Source organism: Actinia tenebrosa, unplaced genomic scaffold (assembly GCF_029948245.1).
Source record: "Actinia tenebrosa isolate PJP-AT-01 unplaced genomic scaffold, QUT_ActTen_1.0 PGA_scaffold3__52_contigs__length_22856419, whole genome shotgun sequence".
Lineage (NCBI taxonomy): Eukaryota > Metazoa > Cnidaria > Anthozoa > Actiniaria > Actiniidae > Actinia > Actinia tenebrosa.
Window position 1 is genome coordinate 11,860,476 of NW_028292580.1, and position 15,757 is coordinate 11,876,232.

At 37.3% G+C, this 15,757-nt stretch overlaps 3 protein-coding genes across 4 annotated transcripts; 1 reads left to right on the plus strand and 2 right to left on the minus strand.

Moving 5' to 3' along the window:
* Window positions 1-122: 122 nt before the first annotated feature.
* LOC116304877 (uncharacterized) lies at window positions 123-15,750 on the minus strand. The gene is made up of 18 exons (XM_031714665.2): window positions 14,944-15,750; window positions 6,889-7,027; window positions 5,821-6,035; window positions 5,289-5,359; window positions 4,916-5,004; window positions 4,610-4,635; window positions 4,415-4,506; window positions 4,127-4,218; window positions 4,011-4,050; window positions 3,281-3,352; window positions 3,105-3,148; window positions 2,486-2,592; window positions 2,292-2,350; window positions 1,920-2,142; window positions 1,530-1,617; window positions 1,151-1,232; window positions 825-893; window positions 123-605 (listed from the first exon to the last, which is right to left on the minus strand). Exons 1-18 carry the CDS (start codon window positions 15,653-15,655, stop codon window positions 504-506), a joined length of 2,322 nt encoding a protein of 773 aa, XP_031570525.2. The 5' UTR covers window positions 15,656-15,750; the 3' UTR covers window positions 123-503.
* Window positions 8,196-13,065, plus strand: LOC148908647 (uncharacterized). 2 transcript variants are annotated; one of them, XM_089035169.1, is made up of 10 exons: window positions 8,198-8,727; window positions 8,814-9,351; window positions 9,428-9,785; window positions 9,924-10,121; window positions 10,311-10,497; window positions 10,763-11,014; window positions 11,258-11,429; window positions 11,688-11,836; window positions 11,923-12,123; window positions 12,521-13,065. In XM_089035169.1, the coding sequence occupies exons 2-10, from the start codon at window positions 9,200-9,202 to the stop codon at window positions 12,685-12,687; spliced, it is 1,836 nt and encodes a 611-aa protein (XP_088891295.1). In that variant the 5' UTR covers window positions 8,198-8,727; window positions 8,814-9,199; the 3' UTR covers window positions 12,688-13,065. The 2 variants fall into 2 exon arrangements, with proteins under 2 accessions (XP_088891296.1, XP_088891295.1); XM_089035170.1 differs by lacking the exon at window positions 11,923-12,123 and having other exon boundaries at window positions 8,196-8,727.
* On the minus strand, window positions 12,899-14,504 carry LOC148908648 (uncharacterized). Its single transcript, XM_089035172.1, has 3 exons — window positions 13,931-14,504; window positions 13,570-13,824; window positions 12,899-13,297 (listed from the first exon to the last, which is right to left on the minus strand). The coding sequence occupies exons 1-3, from the start codon at window positions 14,221-14,223 to the stop codon at window positions 13,141-13,143; spliced, it is 705 nt and encodes a 234-aa protein (XP_088891298.1). The 5' UTR covers window positions 14,224-14,504; the 3' UTR covers window positions 12,899-13,140.
* Window positions 15,751-15,757: the final 7 nt, after the last annotated feature.

The window sequence follows — 15,757 nt, forward strand, 5'->3', positions numbered from 1 at the left end:
CTCAGCCTGTGCAGTACAATTTTTCTAACTAACAAGGATTGTGTGACGCATTATGTCACACTTGCCACCCATGCTATAACCGAACAAGTCACGCTGTGCCAACTGAATATACTTGCGAATGCGGGAATATAAAATTGCTTTGATTCCATTTAAGAAGGCCAGGGATGTTCTAGTCTCTACTAGTCTAACATTCGTCTTGTTCAACCTCATACACCTCAGTGGCTTGGCTTTCTAAATGCGAAAAAAATGTGATATCTCATTCGCATTGCATTCTGGGATACTAGTGAATCCTCTTCTGGTGCTATTCAGTGCATTGTTGTCTGATTCAATCAGAAACATAAAGTTGGCCGATAAACCCGTTTGGTGCTAACAAAATAAATGGAGGTGAAGTGCCAGGTAGTAAATCCAGATAATACAAGCAATACTTCCTTTCAAATGCACATGGTACTTTAGCTGCTTTACGAATTGCCAGGAAGTAAATCCAGTTAATACCAGTCTTTTCATTACTTCCTTTCAAATGCCCATGGTACTTTAGCTGGTTTACAAGTTGCAATTATACTCTCGAAAAGCTCATCTCGTGTAATTAGCGCTCCAAAAATGTATGGCTGAAAGAAAAATAAGATTATTATATCTATATAGTAGTATGATGCGAACTCCTCTAGTGGGAGAGACTTCAAACACGTTGGTGGTACCGTGATAACCACGTACTGTACTAATTAGAATTCTTGTTTTTACCAAGCAGAGACGTCCAAGTCTATCGTTGTATTGTGTATTCCCTTCTAGTTGTACTGAGAGGGTACGATTTCAAAACTGTTAATAAATACCTTATGGGATCCTCTGATTTCAATTTTCATAGACTTCCCAGTACCTGGCATGATATTCAACGGGTCATACTGAGGACAAGAGTCGGAAGAGGTATGTAATTAAGACTAGAGTAATGGATTATTATAAATTATTCGGTGGACTAACTTTTCCTAAGCTGATATTTTATACCATCATCACCCCAAATTATCATCACCATTTTTATCAGCACCATTATCACAGCACCATCATAATCATCTTCAGACTAATCACATTGTGCGAGAAAAAATCAGCCAATTAAAATTCTAGAAAGCATCACGGTCACGGTACGTTCTATCGGATTACCCACCTTTTCCGCATTTACGATATCCTCCAGTTTAATAACGACATGTTTAGATGTACCAATTTTGTATCGCTCGAAACACAAGTAGCTAAAAAAGAATTATCATAATGTCAGAAAAACAAAATGTAACGTATACGATATATGGCCGAGTGGCAGATAATTTACTAAAGACGTACACTGCTACTGACATCATGTACCATGTATCTCACTACATAACTGTATAAGCGCTATATAAGCTATATATTATTATTATTATTATTATTATTATTATTATTATTATTATTATCTCAGGACTAATATGACAAGCTTTAATTTAACCTTTTCTCTTCCTCACATGCATTTTGCGAAACTTTGAATCTAAAATTGAAGAAAAAATATCGCTTACTTTTGAGTCAAAAAGAGTTTTCCCTGTTTCATTTTGGTCAGCGGTTTGTCCCTAGTCATCAATGTACAGCGATGGCCTTCTTCCCAAGCTTAAACAGAATTCGAAAACGAGTAATTTTAAAGCCCTATAAGTCATATGGGGTATGTATCTGTTTAATTAACCTTCCTTCTCTAACCGACCGGTCTGACTAAACAATGTCATTGTTGCCTAACTAGTCTGCCTCGTATCTACCACTATAGCTCACTTGCTCATCGGACTTACGTGGCACTGAGTACTCTGTAAAAGGAATGTTCAACCTCACACACTTGCCTAACTGGTGTGACCTGTAAGTCTAGCCTAACTTGTCTGCCTCGTATCTACTACTACAGCTCACTTGCTCATCGGACTTACATGGCATTGGGTACTCTGTAAAAGGAATCTTCATCCTCGTGCACAAGTCCGTCCAGTTCGTCACAAATTTCGGAGAATCAAGTTTTGGCGATTTAGGTGACGGCGCCGGTGCATCTTCCACATCTGCACTGAAGTAGAATTTGTCTTTCTTCCTCTTTTCCAGGTCAGCATCAGTTGGTAGTTCGCTCCACATCCGAGCAAGGCTATCGTAACGCTTCTTGACCTGAGCAAACAGCAAAGAAAAGGACGACAATCTTAACACAAAATACACAAAATGTTTAAAACTAGTCTTATTTTCATTATTGTTATTTATTTTCATTCAAAATGGAAAAACCGGCTTGATCATTTATAGTAAGGAAGAGTTCTCCTTACCTTAGGAAATTTAGCATAGATTGGCCTTATGACAAACAATTTGATACCGGCTCCTACACCTGAAATACGAATTCAATCAGTTAATCACTATGGGTGATTCTGTTGTGTTTTAGCCCTACATTGCAACACTTTTTAGAATGCCACTCATTGATATGTGCAGTATTTGAACACAATACTTAGGTGATCACACTTGCCTGCAAACATGAATAGTGTTGGACCGTCCAAGAAAGAAGAAGCAACAAAAGCAAGACATAACACGATGAAAACCGTGTTTGTGGCTGGATGCTGCCAGTTGAAAAGACTGTAGACGATATCAAATATGTCAAAATACTTATCCTGAAATCGTATTTTATGGTATAACACAAATGAACTTCGATTGACCTACAACGTGCGCGCACTACGGTACAACCACACTAAAAGCTGTAGTAAAATGAGGTCATTTCAGGACCTTTATAAAAAAGAACCCCTTTTTAGTGTCAATGTTGCTGTTTATTTGTTTCGTCTTTTTCCCCCCTGCATATGTTGCTTTTGCTACTGCTGTCATTACTGCAGATATTATACTTGTTGTCATTGTCGTTGCTGTCGCTATTGTTGTAGCCGATGTTTGTAACTCAGTACTGTGGCTATTTACTTAATCTGCTGGTGTTGCTGTTTCCCTCCTATTAGTTTTGACCGCCATTACGGTTGTCATTGTCGTTGCTGGTGCTATTGCTGTAGCCGATGTTCGTAACTCAATACTGTGGCTATTTACTTAATCTGCTGGTGTTGCTGTTTCCCTCCTATTAGTTTTGACCGCCACTACTTTAAACTTACTTTTTTATTTTTTCCAGAGAATCAGCCACCTTACCCAAAGCATTCTAGAAAAACAAACAATCCGCCATGTTAGACAAAAAGCGACAACTGAACGTTGAAAACCTACTCAAGAAAGAAACAATGTGTGGTTGATTTGTATCACGCACTGCCGGAACCAGGGTATTACTACTACGTACTTGGACTTTTTTTGCAACCTGTAAAACCAGTTGAAATCTGTCTGTAAGCTTTTTATCATCAGGTGGTGGCGGCTGTTAATGTAAATAAACGAGTGCTTACAATGTGTTGTTTTAAATATATATTTTACCATCCCTACTTCAAAAAACAAAACAAAAATATATTTATTTTACAACCACCACTTCCCGTACGGGGCTCTTCCGTGAGCTTCCCTCCACACCCACTACCATTACATCTAGACTACCATCTCTCACTACCATCTCATCACAACATGCAACACTCAACTCACATGTTATGATTTTTACGGAGGGAGGAAACCGGAGAATCCGGAAAAAAAACCTCGTGGCAAGGGAGAGAACAACACACGAAACAAAAACAATTCATATATGATCCAGTCTGAGCCAGGGCTCCAACTCAGACCACTAAGGTAAGAGGCGAGCGGTAAATCACTACGCTACCCATCATGCATTAGAGTAATACAACAACATAAAACAACCATCCTGCAAAGGAACTTTTAAAGCTGCCATATTGTTTGAATAGGTTTAGGTCGGGCAAAAACTTGAGAGGAGCTCTGCACGGGTACAAGGGTGGATTAAGCTCCCCCGCAACGGTTCTTGTTGTCACGCAACTCTCACTCTCTAGCGTTGCGTGACGATACTAAGAACGGCTGCGGGGAGACTAAAGATAGATTGGCTAGTGAAAAAATACTTCTGAACATGCGCAGTAACCTACCTCCTCTTTCCACTTGAATCCAAACTTGTCAGCAAGACCACTAAGATGCGAGAAATTCAAAAACAAATTTTATATGAAAACGACCCCTAGTTTAAAAAATAGAAATTTTTACATACCTAGCATAAAAATAATTCGAAGATAGCTGGAAAATAGCCAAAAGTATGATCAAAGGAAGTAAGAAGCCATGGATTATTGCAAACATGTATACCTTCAAAGCAAATACAAAAATATTATCAGTCATTAAAGTAATTTGTTATATGTTTAATAGGACATTTTTCGAAATAAATAGCTCGAGGAAAAGACTGGGTCGAGTTGGCATTGCAGTGCATTGTGGGGCTGTTTTAGGGGACATATTTCAAAGATGGCGTCCAAAAAGCTATAGAATAAAAGGAATTATGACTCACCAGAAAAGTCATAACAGATGCCACTGGACTGGACCAGGTTAACACATCAATGACTGGTTCGACAAACCGAGTAATAGGTTGGGCTCCACTTTCTAAAAAGCAACAAATTTATCATGTTCACATGTTCATGACATCGAATCTTCTGCAGCTAAAAAAATATAATGAGGTTTAAATTTGTTGTGAAAATCGACTTACTGCATCTGTTGATATTTTCTTTCAGTCTGCAAATTAAAACAAACAAATATAAGCGAATGGAACAAAAATACGTATTTATTGCTAAAAACTCCCTACCCCTACTCCTCCAAATCTTTAACGGTGCGCGTATGTGGGGGGTTGGGGTTAGTGTGGCAAGGGAACAGGGGACGCATAAACAACCGATCCTAGATTTCAACTACTCCGGCCAATCTAGCTGATCTTCGATGGTTTTCGTGATCGTATTTTTTAACAGAATTTATGAAAGGTCTATAAGAGTCATGTTTAACAAAATAACTCTGTATTTACGTAATAACTGATAGAGCTTCGCCATCATCATCTTCCTTTTTCAATCCTTCTGGATCTTCGTTCACAAAATCCCACAGCCTGTCGACAATCTACGCAATAATGAAAATTTAGTTCTTTAAAGCCTATTCTGAGTTTATGACCCTTTTATAGACTTATATAGCTTGTGCTTCTATATTTTCTCTTTTGAGACCACGTGTCATTACCAAAAGTATTATTTCTTTGTTTAACGGTTGCGCATAACGAAATAAGACACATGAATATGGATACGAATCAAACAAAGAATCTTATTCTAAAGAGAATGATAAATTGTAAAGGAAAACCATTATGCACAATGTAAAGAGATCTATTGATGTTACCTATTCGTTAAACTAACCGTTTCTACAATCGTCTTCTTATACTCTTGAAGAATTGCAAACCTTGAGGAGAATGTCACCGTCTTATCGTCTGGAAATGAGAGAAATTAAAGTAAAGAGCAGGCGTTTGTTTGAGATGATCGAGACTTTTAAAACGAAGACAATTATAAAAATATTCATTGGCTTGTAGCAAGACCTAAGAATATAAGGCGCTACATTGCTGTTACTTGGGGTATACTGTGAGTTGTTACAGAAGAGAGTTGTTACAGATTTTACCAGCTCACTAGATACACCGTGCCCAATACAGGTCGAAACAGCTGTCCACGGTTTCCTAGTTGAGCTGGCTCATCTTTTACGCGACTTGAAGTTGTGAAAGGCCCATTGGCCCTCTTCTTCAGTCGTTTCATTCAAGGCTCGTAATTTACCTATTATGCATGTTGTTACAGAAGAAGTTTGCACACATTTGACTTTTTCCTTCTTGCATCACAAAATATGGCTTGTAAGGCTCTGGCGTTCTCCCAAATAATTTAATACCCCTGAATTTAAGCTTACCGTTTTTAATATTATCGTTCGCCACTGCAAAGTGTTCTTCGTCAAAGTTGAATACCAGCGAATCATCGTTTGGTGAAAGAGTAGCATCAGCTGTTTTCTCTAGCTGTTTGTCATCGTACGTCCTGCCACCTGCTTCTCCAAAGGAACTTTCTTTTTGGTTGACGGTGGTTTCGAAATTTCTTGATCTTCGGTTAACTCTTCTGCTAGCGTTTGATCTGATTGGGATTTAATGACTGGACTTAAGAAAGCACACCAACACGATAGATTGTAATGAGTTGCTGGATAGTAATGCGCAGGATGGCAATAAAGTTCAAGAAGTCTTGGAACATGCCTATGGTGTGCAAAAAAATACTTTCCCACTTCGTATTTGCCATGGCAAAGTAGAGCCGCTAAACAGAACGGGTTGGGCAATTAATGTATTAATTAATGCAATTAATGGTGGAAACTACTTGGAAGGTGCCTTGGGTGCCAATGAACCCCATTCCTCCCCAGAATTCCACAACAATGTCGGGAACAGCATCTCTGACAATGTCACAGGGAGCATAGACTGTCGGTGACTGACGGGCTCAAGCATTTCGTACAACGGTAAATAATATAAAACAAGAACAAGATGGCGGAGCACCATAAAAGATAAAATAGGAAAAACAAGAAAAGAAAAGTGGTCCTCTACTGCTTCTTGTGACAATGTGAAGTAGGTCATTTGCACGCAACAATGTCGGTGTCGCTTGGTACCAGTGAAGAAATAGAAAACCTGCGTTCGTGCTTTCTGCAGTTATAACGCACGCGGGGGTTGGAAGAACACGAGAAAATTGTTAAGAGAAGCACGACCCGTAGCGGAGTGCTTGTCGACACTTCTTAAGTGGTCTGCCAATCCCCAAGTGCTTTAAAACTCCACACAGCAAAGCAAGCAAGTTTTTTATTTCTTTCATAAAATACAAATTACAATAACCGTTATCTTAGATACGAATGACGCAACTTAGCCTTCATAAAGCACGCGCTTCTCAACCAATCAGCGCGCGCGTACTATCCTAACTATATAATAATACTAAATAAACTACGTCTGCAAACCTCCTGAGGGAAGTATTCTTTGCTTTATTTTTCATGAACTCTAGCTTGTTCTCGAGTTCACTTGTCTTTGCTTTCTCTTCTTCTAATTCTTGAAGAAGCACGTCCAGTTTAAGATTTTCTAGTTTCTTTAGTTTTTCACCTTCAAGAAGAATATCAAACTGTTACCATACTATCGAGAAAACCCTACCCTGTTTGGCAGAGGTTTCGTGCAGATGACAAAAACAGGAGACTTCTGCAGGACAGGCAGGGTAAGCAAATCTTGAAATTCTATATCAAGCTTTACTCTATATGTTAGTGTTGAAGTTGGAGTAGAGAAAGCTCACTCCATATATGGTATGATCAATTCCATATTTGGATTGTGCAAAAAAGCGGCAAACAAAAAAGCCATCATTTTATAACGAATTCGACATGAGCATTTTTGAAGAAAGAAAAAAAAAAAAAAAAAAAAAAAGGATACGGGGACGATGCTAACTGGTGGGTCTGCCTTGCAGATGACAGACATAGGGAAATACGACACTTAATGTTTGATATGCATAAATGGAGCACCCCAGTACAGCGATGGAAAAAGAGTAGAATCCATGCTTTTTCTTACCTCATAAAACCAGGAACTTAAACTGACATCAAATCTTAATTTTAAATTAAATTCCCTACTCCGTGATTGGCTAAACGTGAGTAAATCAATCTTCGCTATTTCAGTTTAGCAGTTGTTTGACTAGACTCAGTTCACTCCCTTTCTTTCTGCTACAACTTTGTTTTCTTTAAAAAAAACCCTTCAGCATTCCTAGAGTAGCTGGCTCAAAATGCACATTTTAATTGTGATTCTGTGATTACACACTATGTTCTGACACAAGTGGAAAGTGAAAGTTACTGGTTGAAAAAATGACAATGTTATCGAATATAAAACGACAATGAAATTGAAAATGTCTTGCATTTACTTCCTTTACTGCAGTTCGGTTTTCCATAATCTACGAACTCGGTAGTTGCGAGCTAAATGCTTGAATTTATTTTTCGCTGCCGTCAATCGAAAATAATCAGTCAGTACCTTTTATGTTCTTGACTGGCAGCAGTGAAAAACCAATTTTATAAAAAGCCGTTGAAATGTTGGGGTTCGCAGAATGTCGAAAACCACTGTAAAAACTGCCATTGTATCTGATGCAGTGTAACTGAATTAATCATGAGATTAAAATAAAAAGCATTTTTAATTGAACAACATTAGAACTCTTCGTGCATCCTTTGTTAAAGTGTATATCAGGTCTAGAATTTTTTTACGGTTTTGTCATCTCTAGATGATATAGATAAATATTCCAAAAAAAAATTTTCGATTTCGAATTTTTTTCACCTCGAAATCAGCCTTCAAAGTTAGATTTCTGGCGACGCCCAGTCGTGTTGGCCGTGTTTTGGGAGACGCTAATGGACTGGCACTAGTTTTTCTGTGACGTAAATTCGGTGACACAGTTTAGATCGGCCTTTCGAAGTATTGTAAATATACCTAGTAGGTGCGTGGTTGGAGGGTGTTCAAATATAACGAAGAAAGGCATAAAACTTCATACGATCCCTTATTTTAATGATGACCGACCAATAGCAAAGGCTAGAAGGAAAAGATGGGTCGATTTTGTGTTGAAAAGACGAGCAAAATGGACGCCTACGGCGACTTCGGCAATATGCTCGGAGCACTTTTCTCCAGAGGACTACAGTCAGCGTTACTCTTTCGGAGAAGACGACAGAAAGCTGGCACACTTATTAAGGGATGAGACCGGAATTGTGTCATACCCAAAACTTTACCCAGTTCCATCGACTAGTTCAGCTGAAGCCAACAATTCTCAAAGAAATCGCCGAAAGGTAAGTCGTCGATTGATAATAAAAAAATTTCACACATATTGGACTATATGCCCCAACTGTAGCACTATCGTTTGTTTACTATATAGATTCTTAGAGACATGATCGCTGCTAGTACTGGTGAGTCCAGAGAAGCCATGGGACCTGTTAGAGAGCTTGAGAATGAAGACAGGTTACCTGTAGACAAAATGCAGAGGAGCCTGATACAGTAATCAGTGCCGAGGATTGTTCTTCAGCGCGGGATTTCAGCACCCAGACTCCAGATTGCTTGGCTTGCAAAAAGCTCAAAGAAGAAAAACGATTGCTACATAATAGATGCATCGATTTAAAAAACAAGATCGATTCTCTGGCAAAGGAACCCACTCCAAAATCGTCCTGTGGTATTCAGTGTAATTTAACACAGCTGAACGACCATGAAGAAGGTCTTGGAGAAAGGATCGGAGAGAATTTGGAACAAGACGATGAGTATGTAAATATGGAAGTGGAGGAAGATGATGAGGACACAGTTGACTATGACATTACAGAGGAAGAGCCTGAGAGTATCCCTGATGACGTTGACTATCACCCCTACACAGATACAGAGACAGAAACTGAAACGGAGGATGAAGAGCATATGACAGGAAAGAGGTATGGAATATATTTGATCTTTATAGTTTAAATCTTGACAAAAAATAATTTGTTTTGCTGTTGTTTTGTCTTACAGATTCAATTCAAGCAACTATAGCACTAGAACTGAGCCTAAGTACATTGTCTTCTTGTCCAAGCTGTTATTGTTGTTCTCCTTCTGCCACTCCTGCAAGACTGAAAACCCTGTTGTGACATACCGAGAAGTAGGGACTATGGTCAATATCACTACTACATGCCAAAACCCCAGATGCCCAAAGAAGGAAAATACTTGGAGAAGCCAACCCAACATGACAGGCACTAAGATCCCAGCTGGTAATATTCTCCTGTGCTTTGCTGTCCTAACTGCAGGTGCTTCTGCAAGCAAGGTTTTCAGGCTATTTCAGCACATGGGAGTTGCCTGCATCACACTTACTACTTTCTTTAAACATCAAGGGGTACGCAATGTTTACAAAATGCTTTATTTATAAAAATGATCTATCATAGTTGAATTTAGTTGAGTAATGCAAACAAGGGCTCTGTACCTGAGAAGTAGGAGAATTATTTTCCATGTAAATTTATTTTTTGAATTTTAGGAAAAGCTGTTTCCTTCCATCCTGCTGTTTTGGAAAAAGTACCAAAAAGTAATGCTAAGTGAAGTAAAGTCACTGCCAGAGCCCCTAACACTATCTGGAGATGCCAGGCATGACAGCATGGGGCACAGCGCCAAATTTGGAGTATACTCAATCTTCCTTTGTAATTTGCCGAACATTATTCATTTTCCCCTCGTACAGGTATGTTATCATCATTGGATGTTATGATTCTACTATATCTGTCCTTACTGCCAAAACAGGTAGTGAGAATTAAACTTGTAAAAAAGCACTTTGTTGACTTTACATTCATTATGTTCTGTACACACATTCTTATTTGACTCTATAAGATAATTAATGCTAATCTTTGCATTGTGCCATTGTTCCTTTTAGAGAAATGAAACTGGTAGCAGTACGGCGATGGAGTACGTTGGTTTCAATAGGAGCATCAACTTCCTTCTTCAAATTGGCCTTACAATTGGCACCTTCGTATCTGACAGACATCTCTCCATTGCCAAACACATGCGAGAAAAGCTGCCAAATATTACTCACTATTTTGATCTTTGGCACCTAAAGAAATGTATGAATATCTAGTGGTATTATTATTAATATCATATTTTATTAATTATTGGTGTGACATATTTTAAACCTCTACACCACTTATTTAATGAAGGCAAAGCAAATATTAGTAAATATTTACTACAGTTATCTTTGAATATCTCTTGGTCAACTATACCTGTTTTCATGTCACCTTTGGAGTCAGAATGATTGTTTATGAATACATTTATTCTAATGGCATATGTATATTATGATAATAATAGTAATATATTGCATTTAATTTGCAGCTGTCAAGAAGGCTCTGAACAAAGTTGCAAGAGAAAAAGGATGTGAATTAATCAAGGACTGGATTCAGCCTTGCTTAAACCATCTCCATTGGAGTGCGACATCAACTGTCTGTGGAACCGGAAGAATCATCTGGTCAAAATTCAACTCCTTCAAAAGCCACATTCTTAATAGGCATAAAGATCTACCTGACCCTCTGTTCAATAAGTGCTCACATGCCGATGACATAACACCTAGGAAATGGCTTATCCCTGGTACTCTTTCTCTATTTTTATGTTGATAATTTCAAAATTTGTCACCACTGTTTTGTTCACACGGTTTTGGAAGAGTGATCCAAATTCCATTTCCTGGCCAAATCCCATGCTCTCCAATTCCCACTTCTTATTTGCAAATCCCAAACCTGGTGCATAAAATTGAATTTTTCTAGCCCAGAAAAGTTGACTCCTAGTACCTAGCACCTATTTGACTGTTATAATTATGTTATTTTTCTTTATTAGATTCTGTGGCATATGAGAAACTGGACAAAGCATTGAGCAAAAAAGGAATTGTTGCTGGCATTAAACAGGCTTCTCCTTTATCGCAAACAAGTTGCCTCGAGGGATTTCACTCGCTACTAAATCAGTTTTGTCCCAAAATGATTGCATTCTCTTTCCCTGGAATGTATTGCAGGTATCTAGTACTGTGTATAACTTGTATTAATATGTATTTTTGCTATATATATTTTTCTAATATTATAATCATAGTATTATTCTCATATAAAAGCTATCAAGAAATAAGACATAAATGCATGACTAAATATTTGCATTCTTGCAAAAACTTGAATTGCAATATGCAAAATAAAGAAACAAATGAAATCAAACTAAGATATTCGAATAATAAGAATAATAATTTGTTATAATCATTCTCTTTGTTTTCTTTCCTTCCAAGACAAATACTTGCTGTAAGCCACTTCAACTACAATATCATTAGAGAGACAAAAAAGAAGCCAGATGGATCAGACCAAGTGAGATTTATTTATCCGAAGTTTAAAAATGGGGAGGCTACTGTAAGAGATGTGAGAATAAAACCAGATTATGGTAAGAATTGCTATTTCGGCACATCTGATTTAACAAAAAGTCAAAAAATACTTGTATACATGTTATTGTTTATCTTTTATCAATAGGGTATGTGGAAGAGATATACATCACTTTTCTCGAAGCATTGCAGAAAGAAGACATGTTAAGAGAGGCACAGAAAGAATTAAAAGAAATGACCCCACCATCAATGAACACGATGCTGGTAAAAGAAAGTAAAACTGTGGCTTTGGAAAAAAAGGAAAAAAGAAAGAGTATGGTTGTAGACAATGTACCACCCACAACACCATGTGAGTAGGATGTTATTTCCCATTGATGTTTCTAAGTTTGAAGAGTGCCATCATCATACCTGTGAAATTTGCTTAGCTGAATAGCACTGAATAGTGCTAACCAAACAAAAGAAAACAAATGAATTTGTGCTAATTATTACTACTATTTAGATTTTGTACTATTTCACTGGTTATACTAACTGCACTCTGTTTCAGTGTTCAAATATCACCAAGTCCTTATTCAGTGCTTTCACTATAGATCTTTCTTCATAATTAGACTGTTGTGTCTAAGTCATGAAGGTTTATTTCTAATATGTTGAATAATCTAACAGTCATAACATAATAGAAGTATAATATAAACTAACAATTTTGTCATCAACTATTCACTTCATGCTAATTTGTGCATTACTTTTATCAGTATCACAGGTACTTGAACAAGAAGCCAAAGCTGCCGAAATTAAGAAAACAAAGAAGATTGGAGAAGGCAGGATAGAGAAATCAATCCCTCATTGCACTCATTGCAAGAATCCCATGAAAGGACACAAGAATGTGAAAGACTGCCCTAAAAACCAGAAAAGCAGTTAATACTCTCTTGCTTTTAGAGTGAAGTTACTAAACCCGTGAAATAGAAATTACTTGTTAAGGTGTAATAGTCAAATAGACACAAAAGAAAACAATGGCATTAGAGTCTCAGTGCTAAGGTGTATTAGTCTACTATCCATTTCACTGGTTTAGTGACTTCACTCTTATATTAATATGTAGAAATGTATCATTTTGTAATACTTTTTACAATTAATTATTTTATAATTTTTTATTATAGTTGTAAGTGCAATACAAAGTGACAAATACAAAACAACCCTCATAAAGGCAATTTGAGTCATTTCTATTAGACCCATGATACAAAGTTGTATAATTAGTGAGGAGAGTCGAAGTAAAACAAAAGAAAACAGTGAATATCTACTACTATGTAGTGCAATTTTTTTCATGCTTCAAGTAAAATCACTCTAATGCAATGTTCTGTTTATAATATAATATGTATCACTCGTTATCTTCGTATCCACAAAAATCGGTGCTAGGAAACTGTTTTCTTATCGAGTGGTATGCACAAGCAGGCAGTGGGATTCTCTTGGATCCTCCTCCTTGATAACCATGAACCAATTGGGTGAATTCCCTGTAAGCTGTTGCACGGAGAAGCCTAAAATATGAAATGATAATTTGTTAGTATATAAACCTATCAAACAAACAAGAATATATTCTTGAAATAAACAACTGTCAGTTACAATTGCTATTTACATCATTATCATGGAAATAAGTAATACTTTAAAACGGCATGGTATGACTTGTAAAGCACGTGAACAGTAAAAGATATAAGAAAATAAGGAAGAAAACATTAGTCATAGTTATCTTACTTGTTCTGGGCCCATGTAATTAAAACTAAGCTTAGAAGGAAAAAAAGGATTTACTCACTCTTCTTCACTGCCAGTTTGTCTATACTTATATCCGTCGATAGTGCGGTACTTGGCACATGATGAACGTAGGGACCAGCGATTTAAACAAACAGGCTCAAACCCTGGATGTAAGGTCACACAAATGGGAGGTACTTCCAATTCTTCGAGCACTTCGGAAGACTTCAGTGACTCGAGACAACCCTCTATTTCGTGACAGCAATTACACTCTTGAGGTTTTTGAAGTAAGTCTTTCTTGCAATGACCGCATCTACACCTAAAAGAGGAAACGTTTAGATTTGCGAGTTAGTAAAAAAATCAAAACGAAACTAAATATTTTGCAAAAAGAGTGAGCTTGTAGCTAGATCTTGATAGTTACGTACCAAGCGCTATTCGGCGTGACGCCATCAAATCTTTCTTGAAGCTTTTCATTTCTCTTCTCGATCTTTGAAATTTCTTCGTTATATTCACTGAGCCAGTCCGCATCAGCAAGTGGTTCTGAAGAATATGGTCCTACCAATTCGTGAGATTCAGACCTGGGGTAGCTATCATCTGACTCGTGTGTTTCAGCATGTTGATGGCATTCGTCCTCTATTTCTCCATCCTCTTCCTCTGAATATATACTTGAAATCTCGCTTTCAGAGCTGCAATCACTCCCGTAATGGTTCGTAGCCATCTTGTGAAATTATATATTGAAATTTATGTTTTTTGAAGGAATGAAAGTCACTAACGGGTCAATGTTTACAATACTTTGTCTACTCGTATCCTTGACAATCGCTTTTCTCGGTTCTCGAATTTACGTCACTAGTTACCAGTCTCCTAAAACACGGCCAACACGACTGGGCGTCGCCAGAAATCTAACTTTGAAGGCTGATTTCGAGGTGAAAAAAATTCGAAATCGAAAAATTTTTTTTGGAATATTTATTTATATCATCTAGAGATGCCAAAACCGTAAAAAAATTCTAGACCTGATATACACTTTAAATCACCCAGAACGTTGCTCAGGGTGAGCCACACAATAAGAATGTTTCAGAAAAGATTTCAGGGACAACTGACTTACATTTTCGTACCCCAGGAGATACGAAAACAAGATTTAGCCCTCGCTGCAGTAGGGTATTTTAATCTTCGAGTAAACGGGGCTTCAAATATAAAGCTTTTCATATTGTTCATGATCTCTTAAGATCACTTAAGAAAAGTAATAATTCCTGATTGATGAATAATGATTGTCCATCAATTAAAATTTTTTCTCTACTCATCACTGAATTCTTTTTTTATAGAAATTATTCAAACAAATACTTGATTATGCCAAAGAATGTTCAAGAAAACAAAACAAAAATTTAAATAAAAATAAATAATAAAATACCTGGTATGGAAATATAATTGTATTACCACTTACTTGTTTCTTGTTCTGTTATCATAGTTTCAACTAGTTGTCGTTGCAACTGCACAAGCTGCGTCTCATAAATTTCTCTCTCAGTGTAGCTGTTCCCTTCCTCGAGATGGTCGAGATCTAAGCTTGCTTTGACCTCAGGGGTAGACACGTTTATTGAATTGTCTTCAGACGCCAATTCTCTTCGGTCTGCCTCTTCGTTCTCTTCGTTATCACTGTCAGATAGTTTTGACGATTCTTGTGGGTGAATTTCTTCATCCTTTTCTGCCTTTGGCACAGGTTCCTTTCTTGTTAAAGAGTTTGTATTATCATCTTCATACCCTTCGTCTAGTATTTTTGGCTGTTCATACTCTTTCTCAGACATCCTTTCTTCGTAATCAGACTGTGAATCGTCTGAACCTGGTTCTTTGTCTTGATATTCTATATTTGTTTGTGTTGTCTCAGAGAGATCACTGCTTGCTGAAGCATCTCCTAACTCTTTTCCTTGCTCCTCAAGTTTCTTATACACCAATAAACTTCTTGCTCCAGTCAGTCCAGTAGTATTTGTATCTTGATCTTCACTATTATTTACTCCCAGCGATGTGTCGATGGGTAAATGCACAAGCCGTTTAGTACTCGTAATTTCTACACCGTTATTACTAGAAAGGACATTACTTGATGCGGGCTTCTTTCCGCGTTTGTTTGAGATGTTGTAAGATCTGCTTCGGTATAAACTCATTGCTAAAATCGACGAAAATCCAATGTCTTTGAGTTATTTGACGCTATTCTCAATAATCAAAAATGTCTCTCTTAAAAAGTCTCATACCTAGCTGTCATTGAT

What these genes read in the sequence shown, in the direction of transcription:
- LOC148908648 (XM_089035172.1), bottom strand. Translation starts at nt 14,223, where the DNA reads ATGGCTACGAACCATTACGGGAGTGATTGCAGCTCTGAAAGCGAGATT. An exon ending in GTCACGCCGAATAGCGCTTG is followed by an intron (nt 13,825 to 13,930) that starts GTACGTAACTAT and finishes TTCCTCTTTTAG; the next exon opens with GTGTAGATGCGGTCATTGCA. An exon ending in CAAACTGGCAGTGAAGAAGA is followed by an intron (nt 13,298 to 13,569) that starts GTGAGTAAATCC and finishes TTCATATTTTAG; the next exon opens with GCTTCTCCGTGCAACAGCTT.
- LOC148908647 (XM_089035169.1), top strand. Translation starts at nt 9,200, where the DNA reads ATGGAAGTGGAGGAAGATGATGAGGACACAGTTGACTATGACATTACA. An exon ending in TTCATTTTCCCCTCGTACAG is followed by an intron (nt 10,122 to 10,310) that starts GTATGTTATCAT and finishes TGTTCCTTTTAG; the next exon opens with AGAAATGAAACTGGTAGCAG. An exon ending in TCTTTGGCACCTAAAGAAAT is followed by an intron (nt 10,498 to 10,762) that starts GTATGAATATCT and finishes TTTAATTTGCAG; the next exon opens with CTGTCAAGAAGGCTCTGAAC.
- LOC116304877 (XM_031714665.2), bottom strand. Translation starts at nt 15,655, where the DNA reads ATGAGTTTATACCGAAGCAGATCTTACAACATCTCAAACAAACGCGGA. An exon ending in CATCTGTTATGACTTTTCTG is followed by an intron (nt 4,219 to 4,414) that starts GTGAGTCATAAT and finishes TTTGCTTTGAAG; the next exon opens with GTATACATGTTTGCAATAAT. An exon ending in AAATCAGAGGATCCCATAAG is followed by an intron (nt 606 to 824) that starts GTATTTATTAAC and finishes TTTTTCTTTCAG; the next exon opens with CCATACATTTTTGGAGCGCT.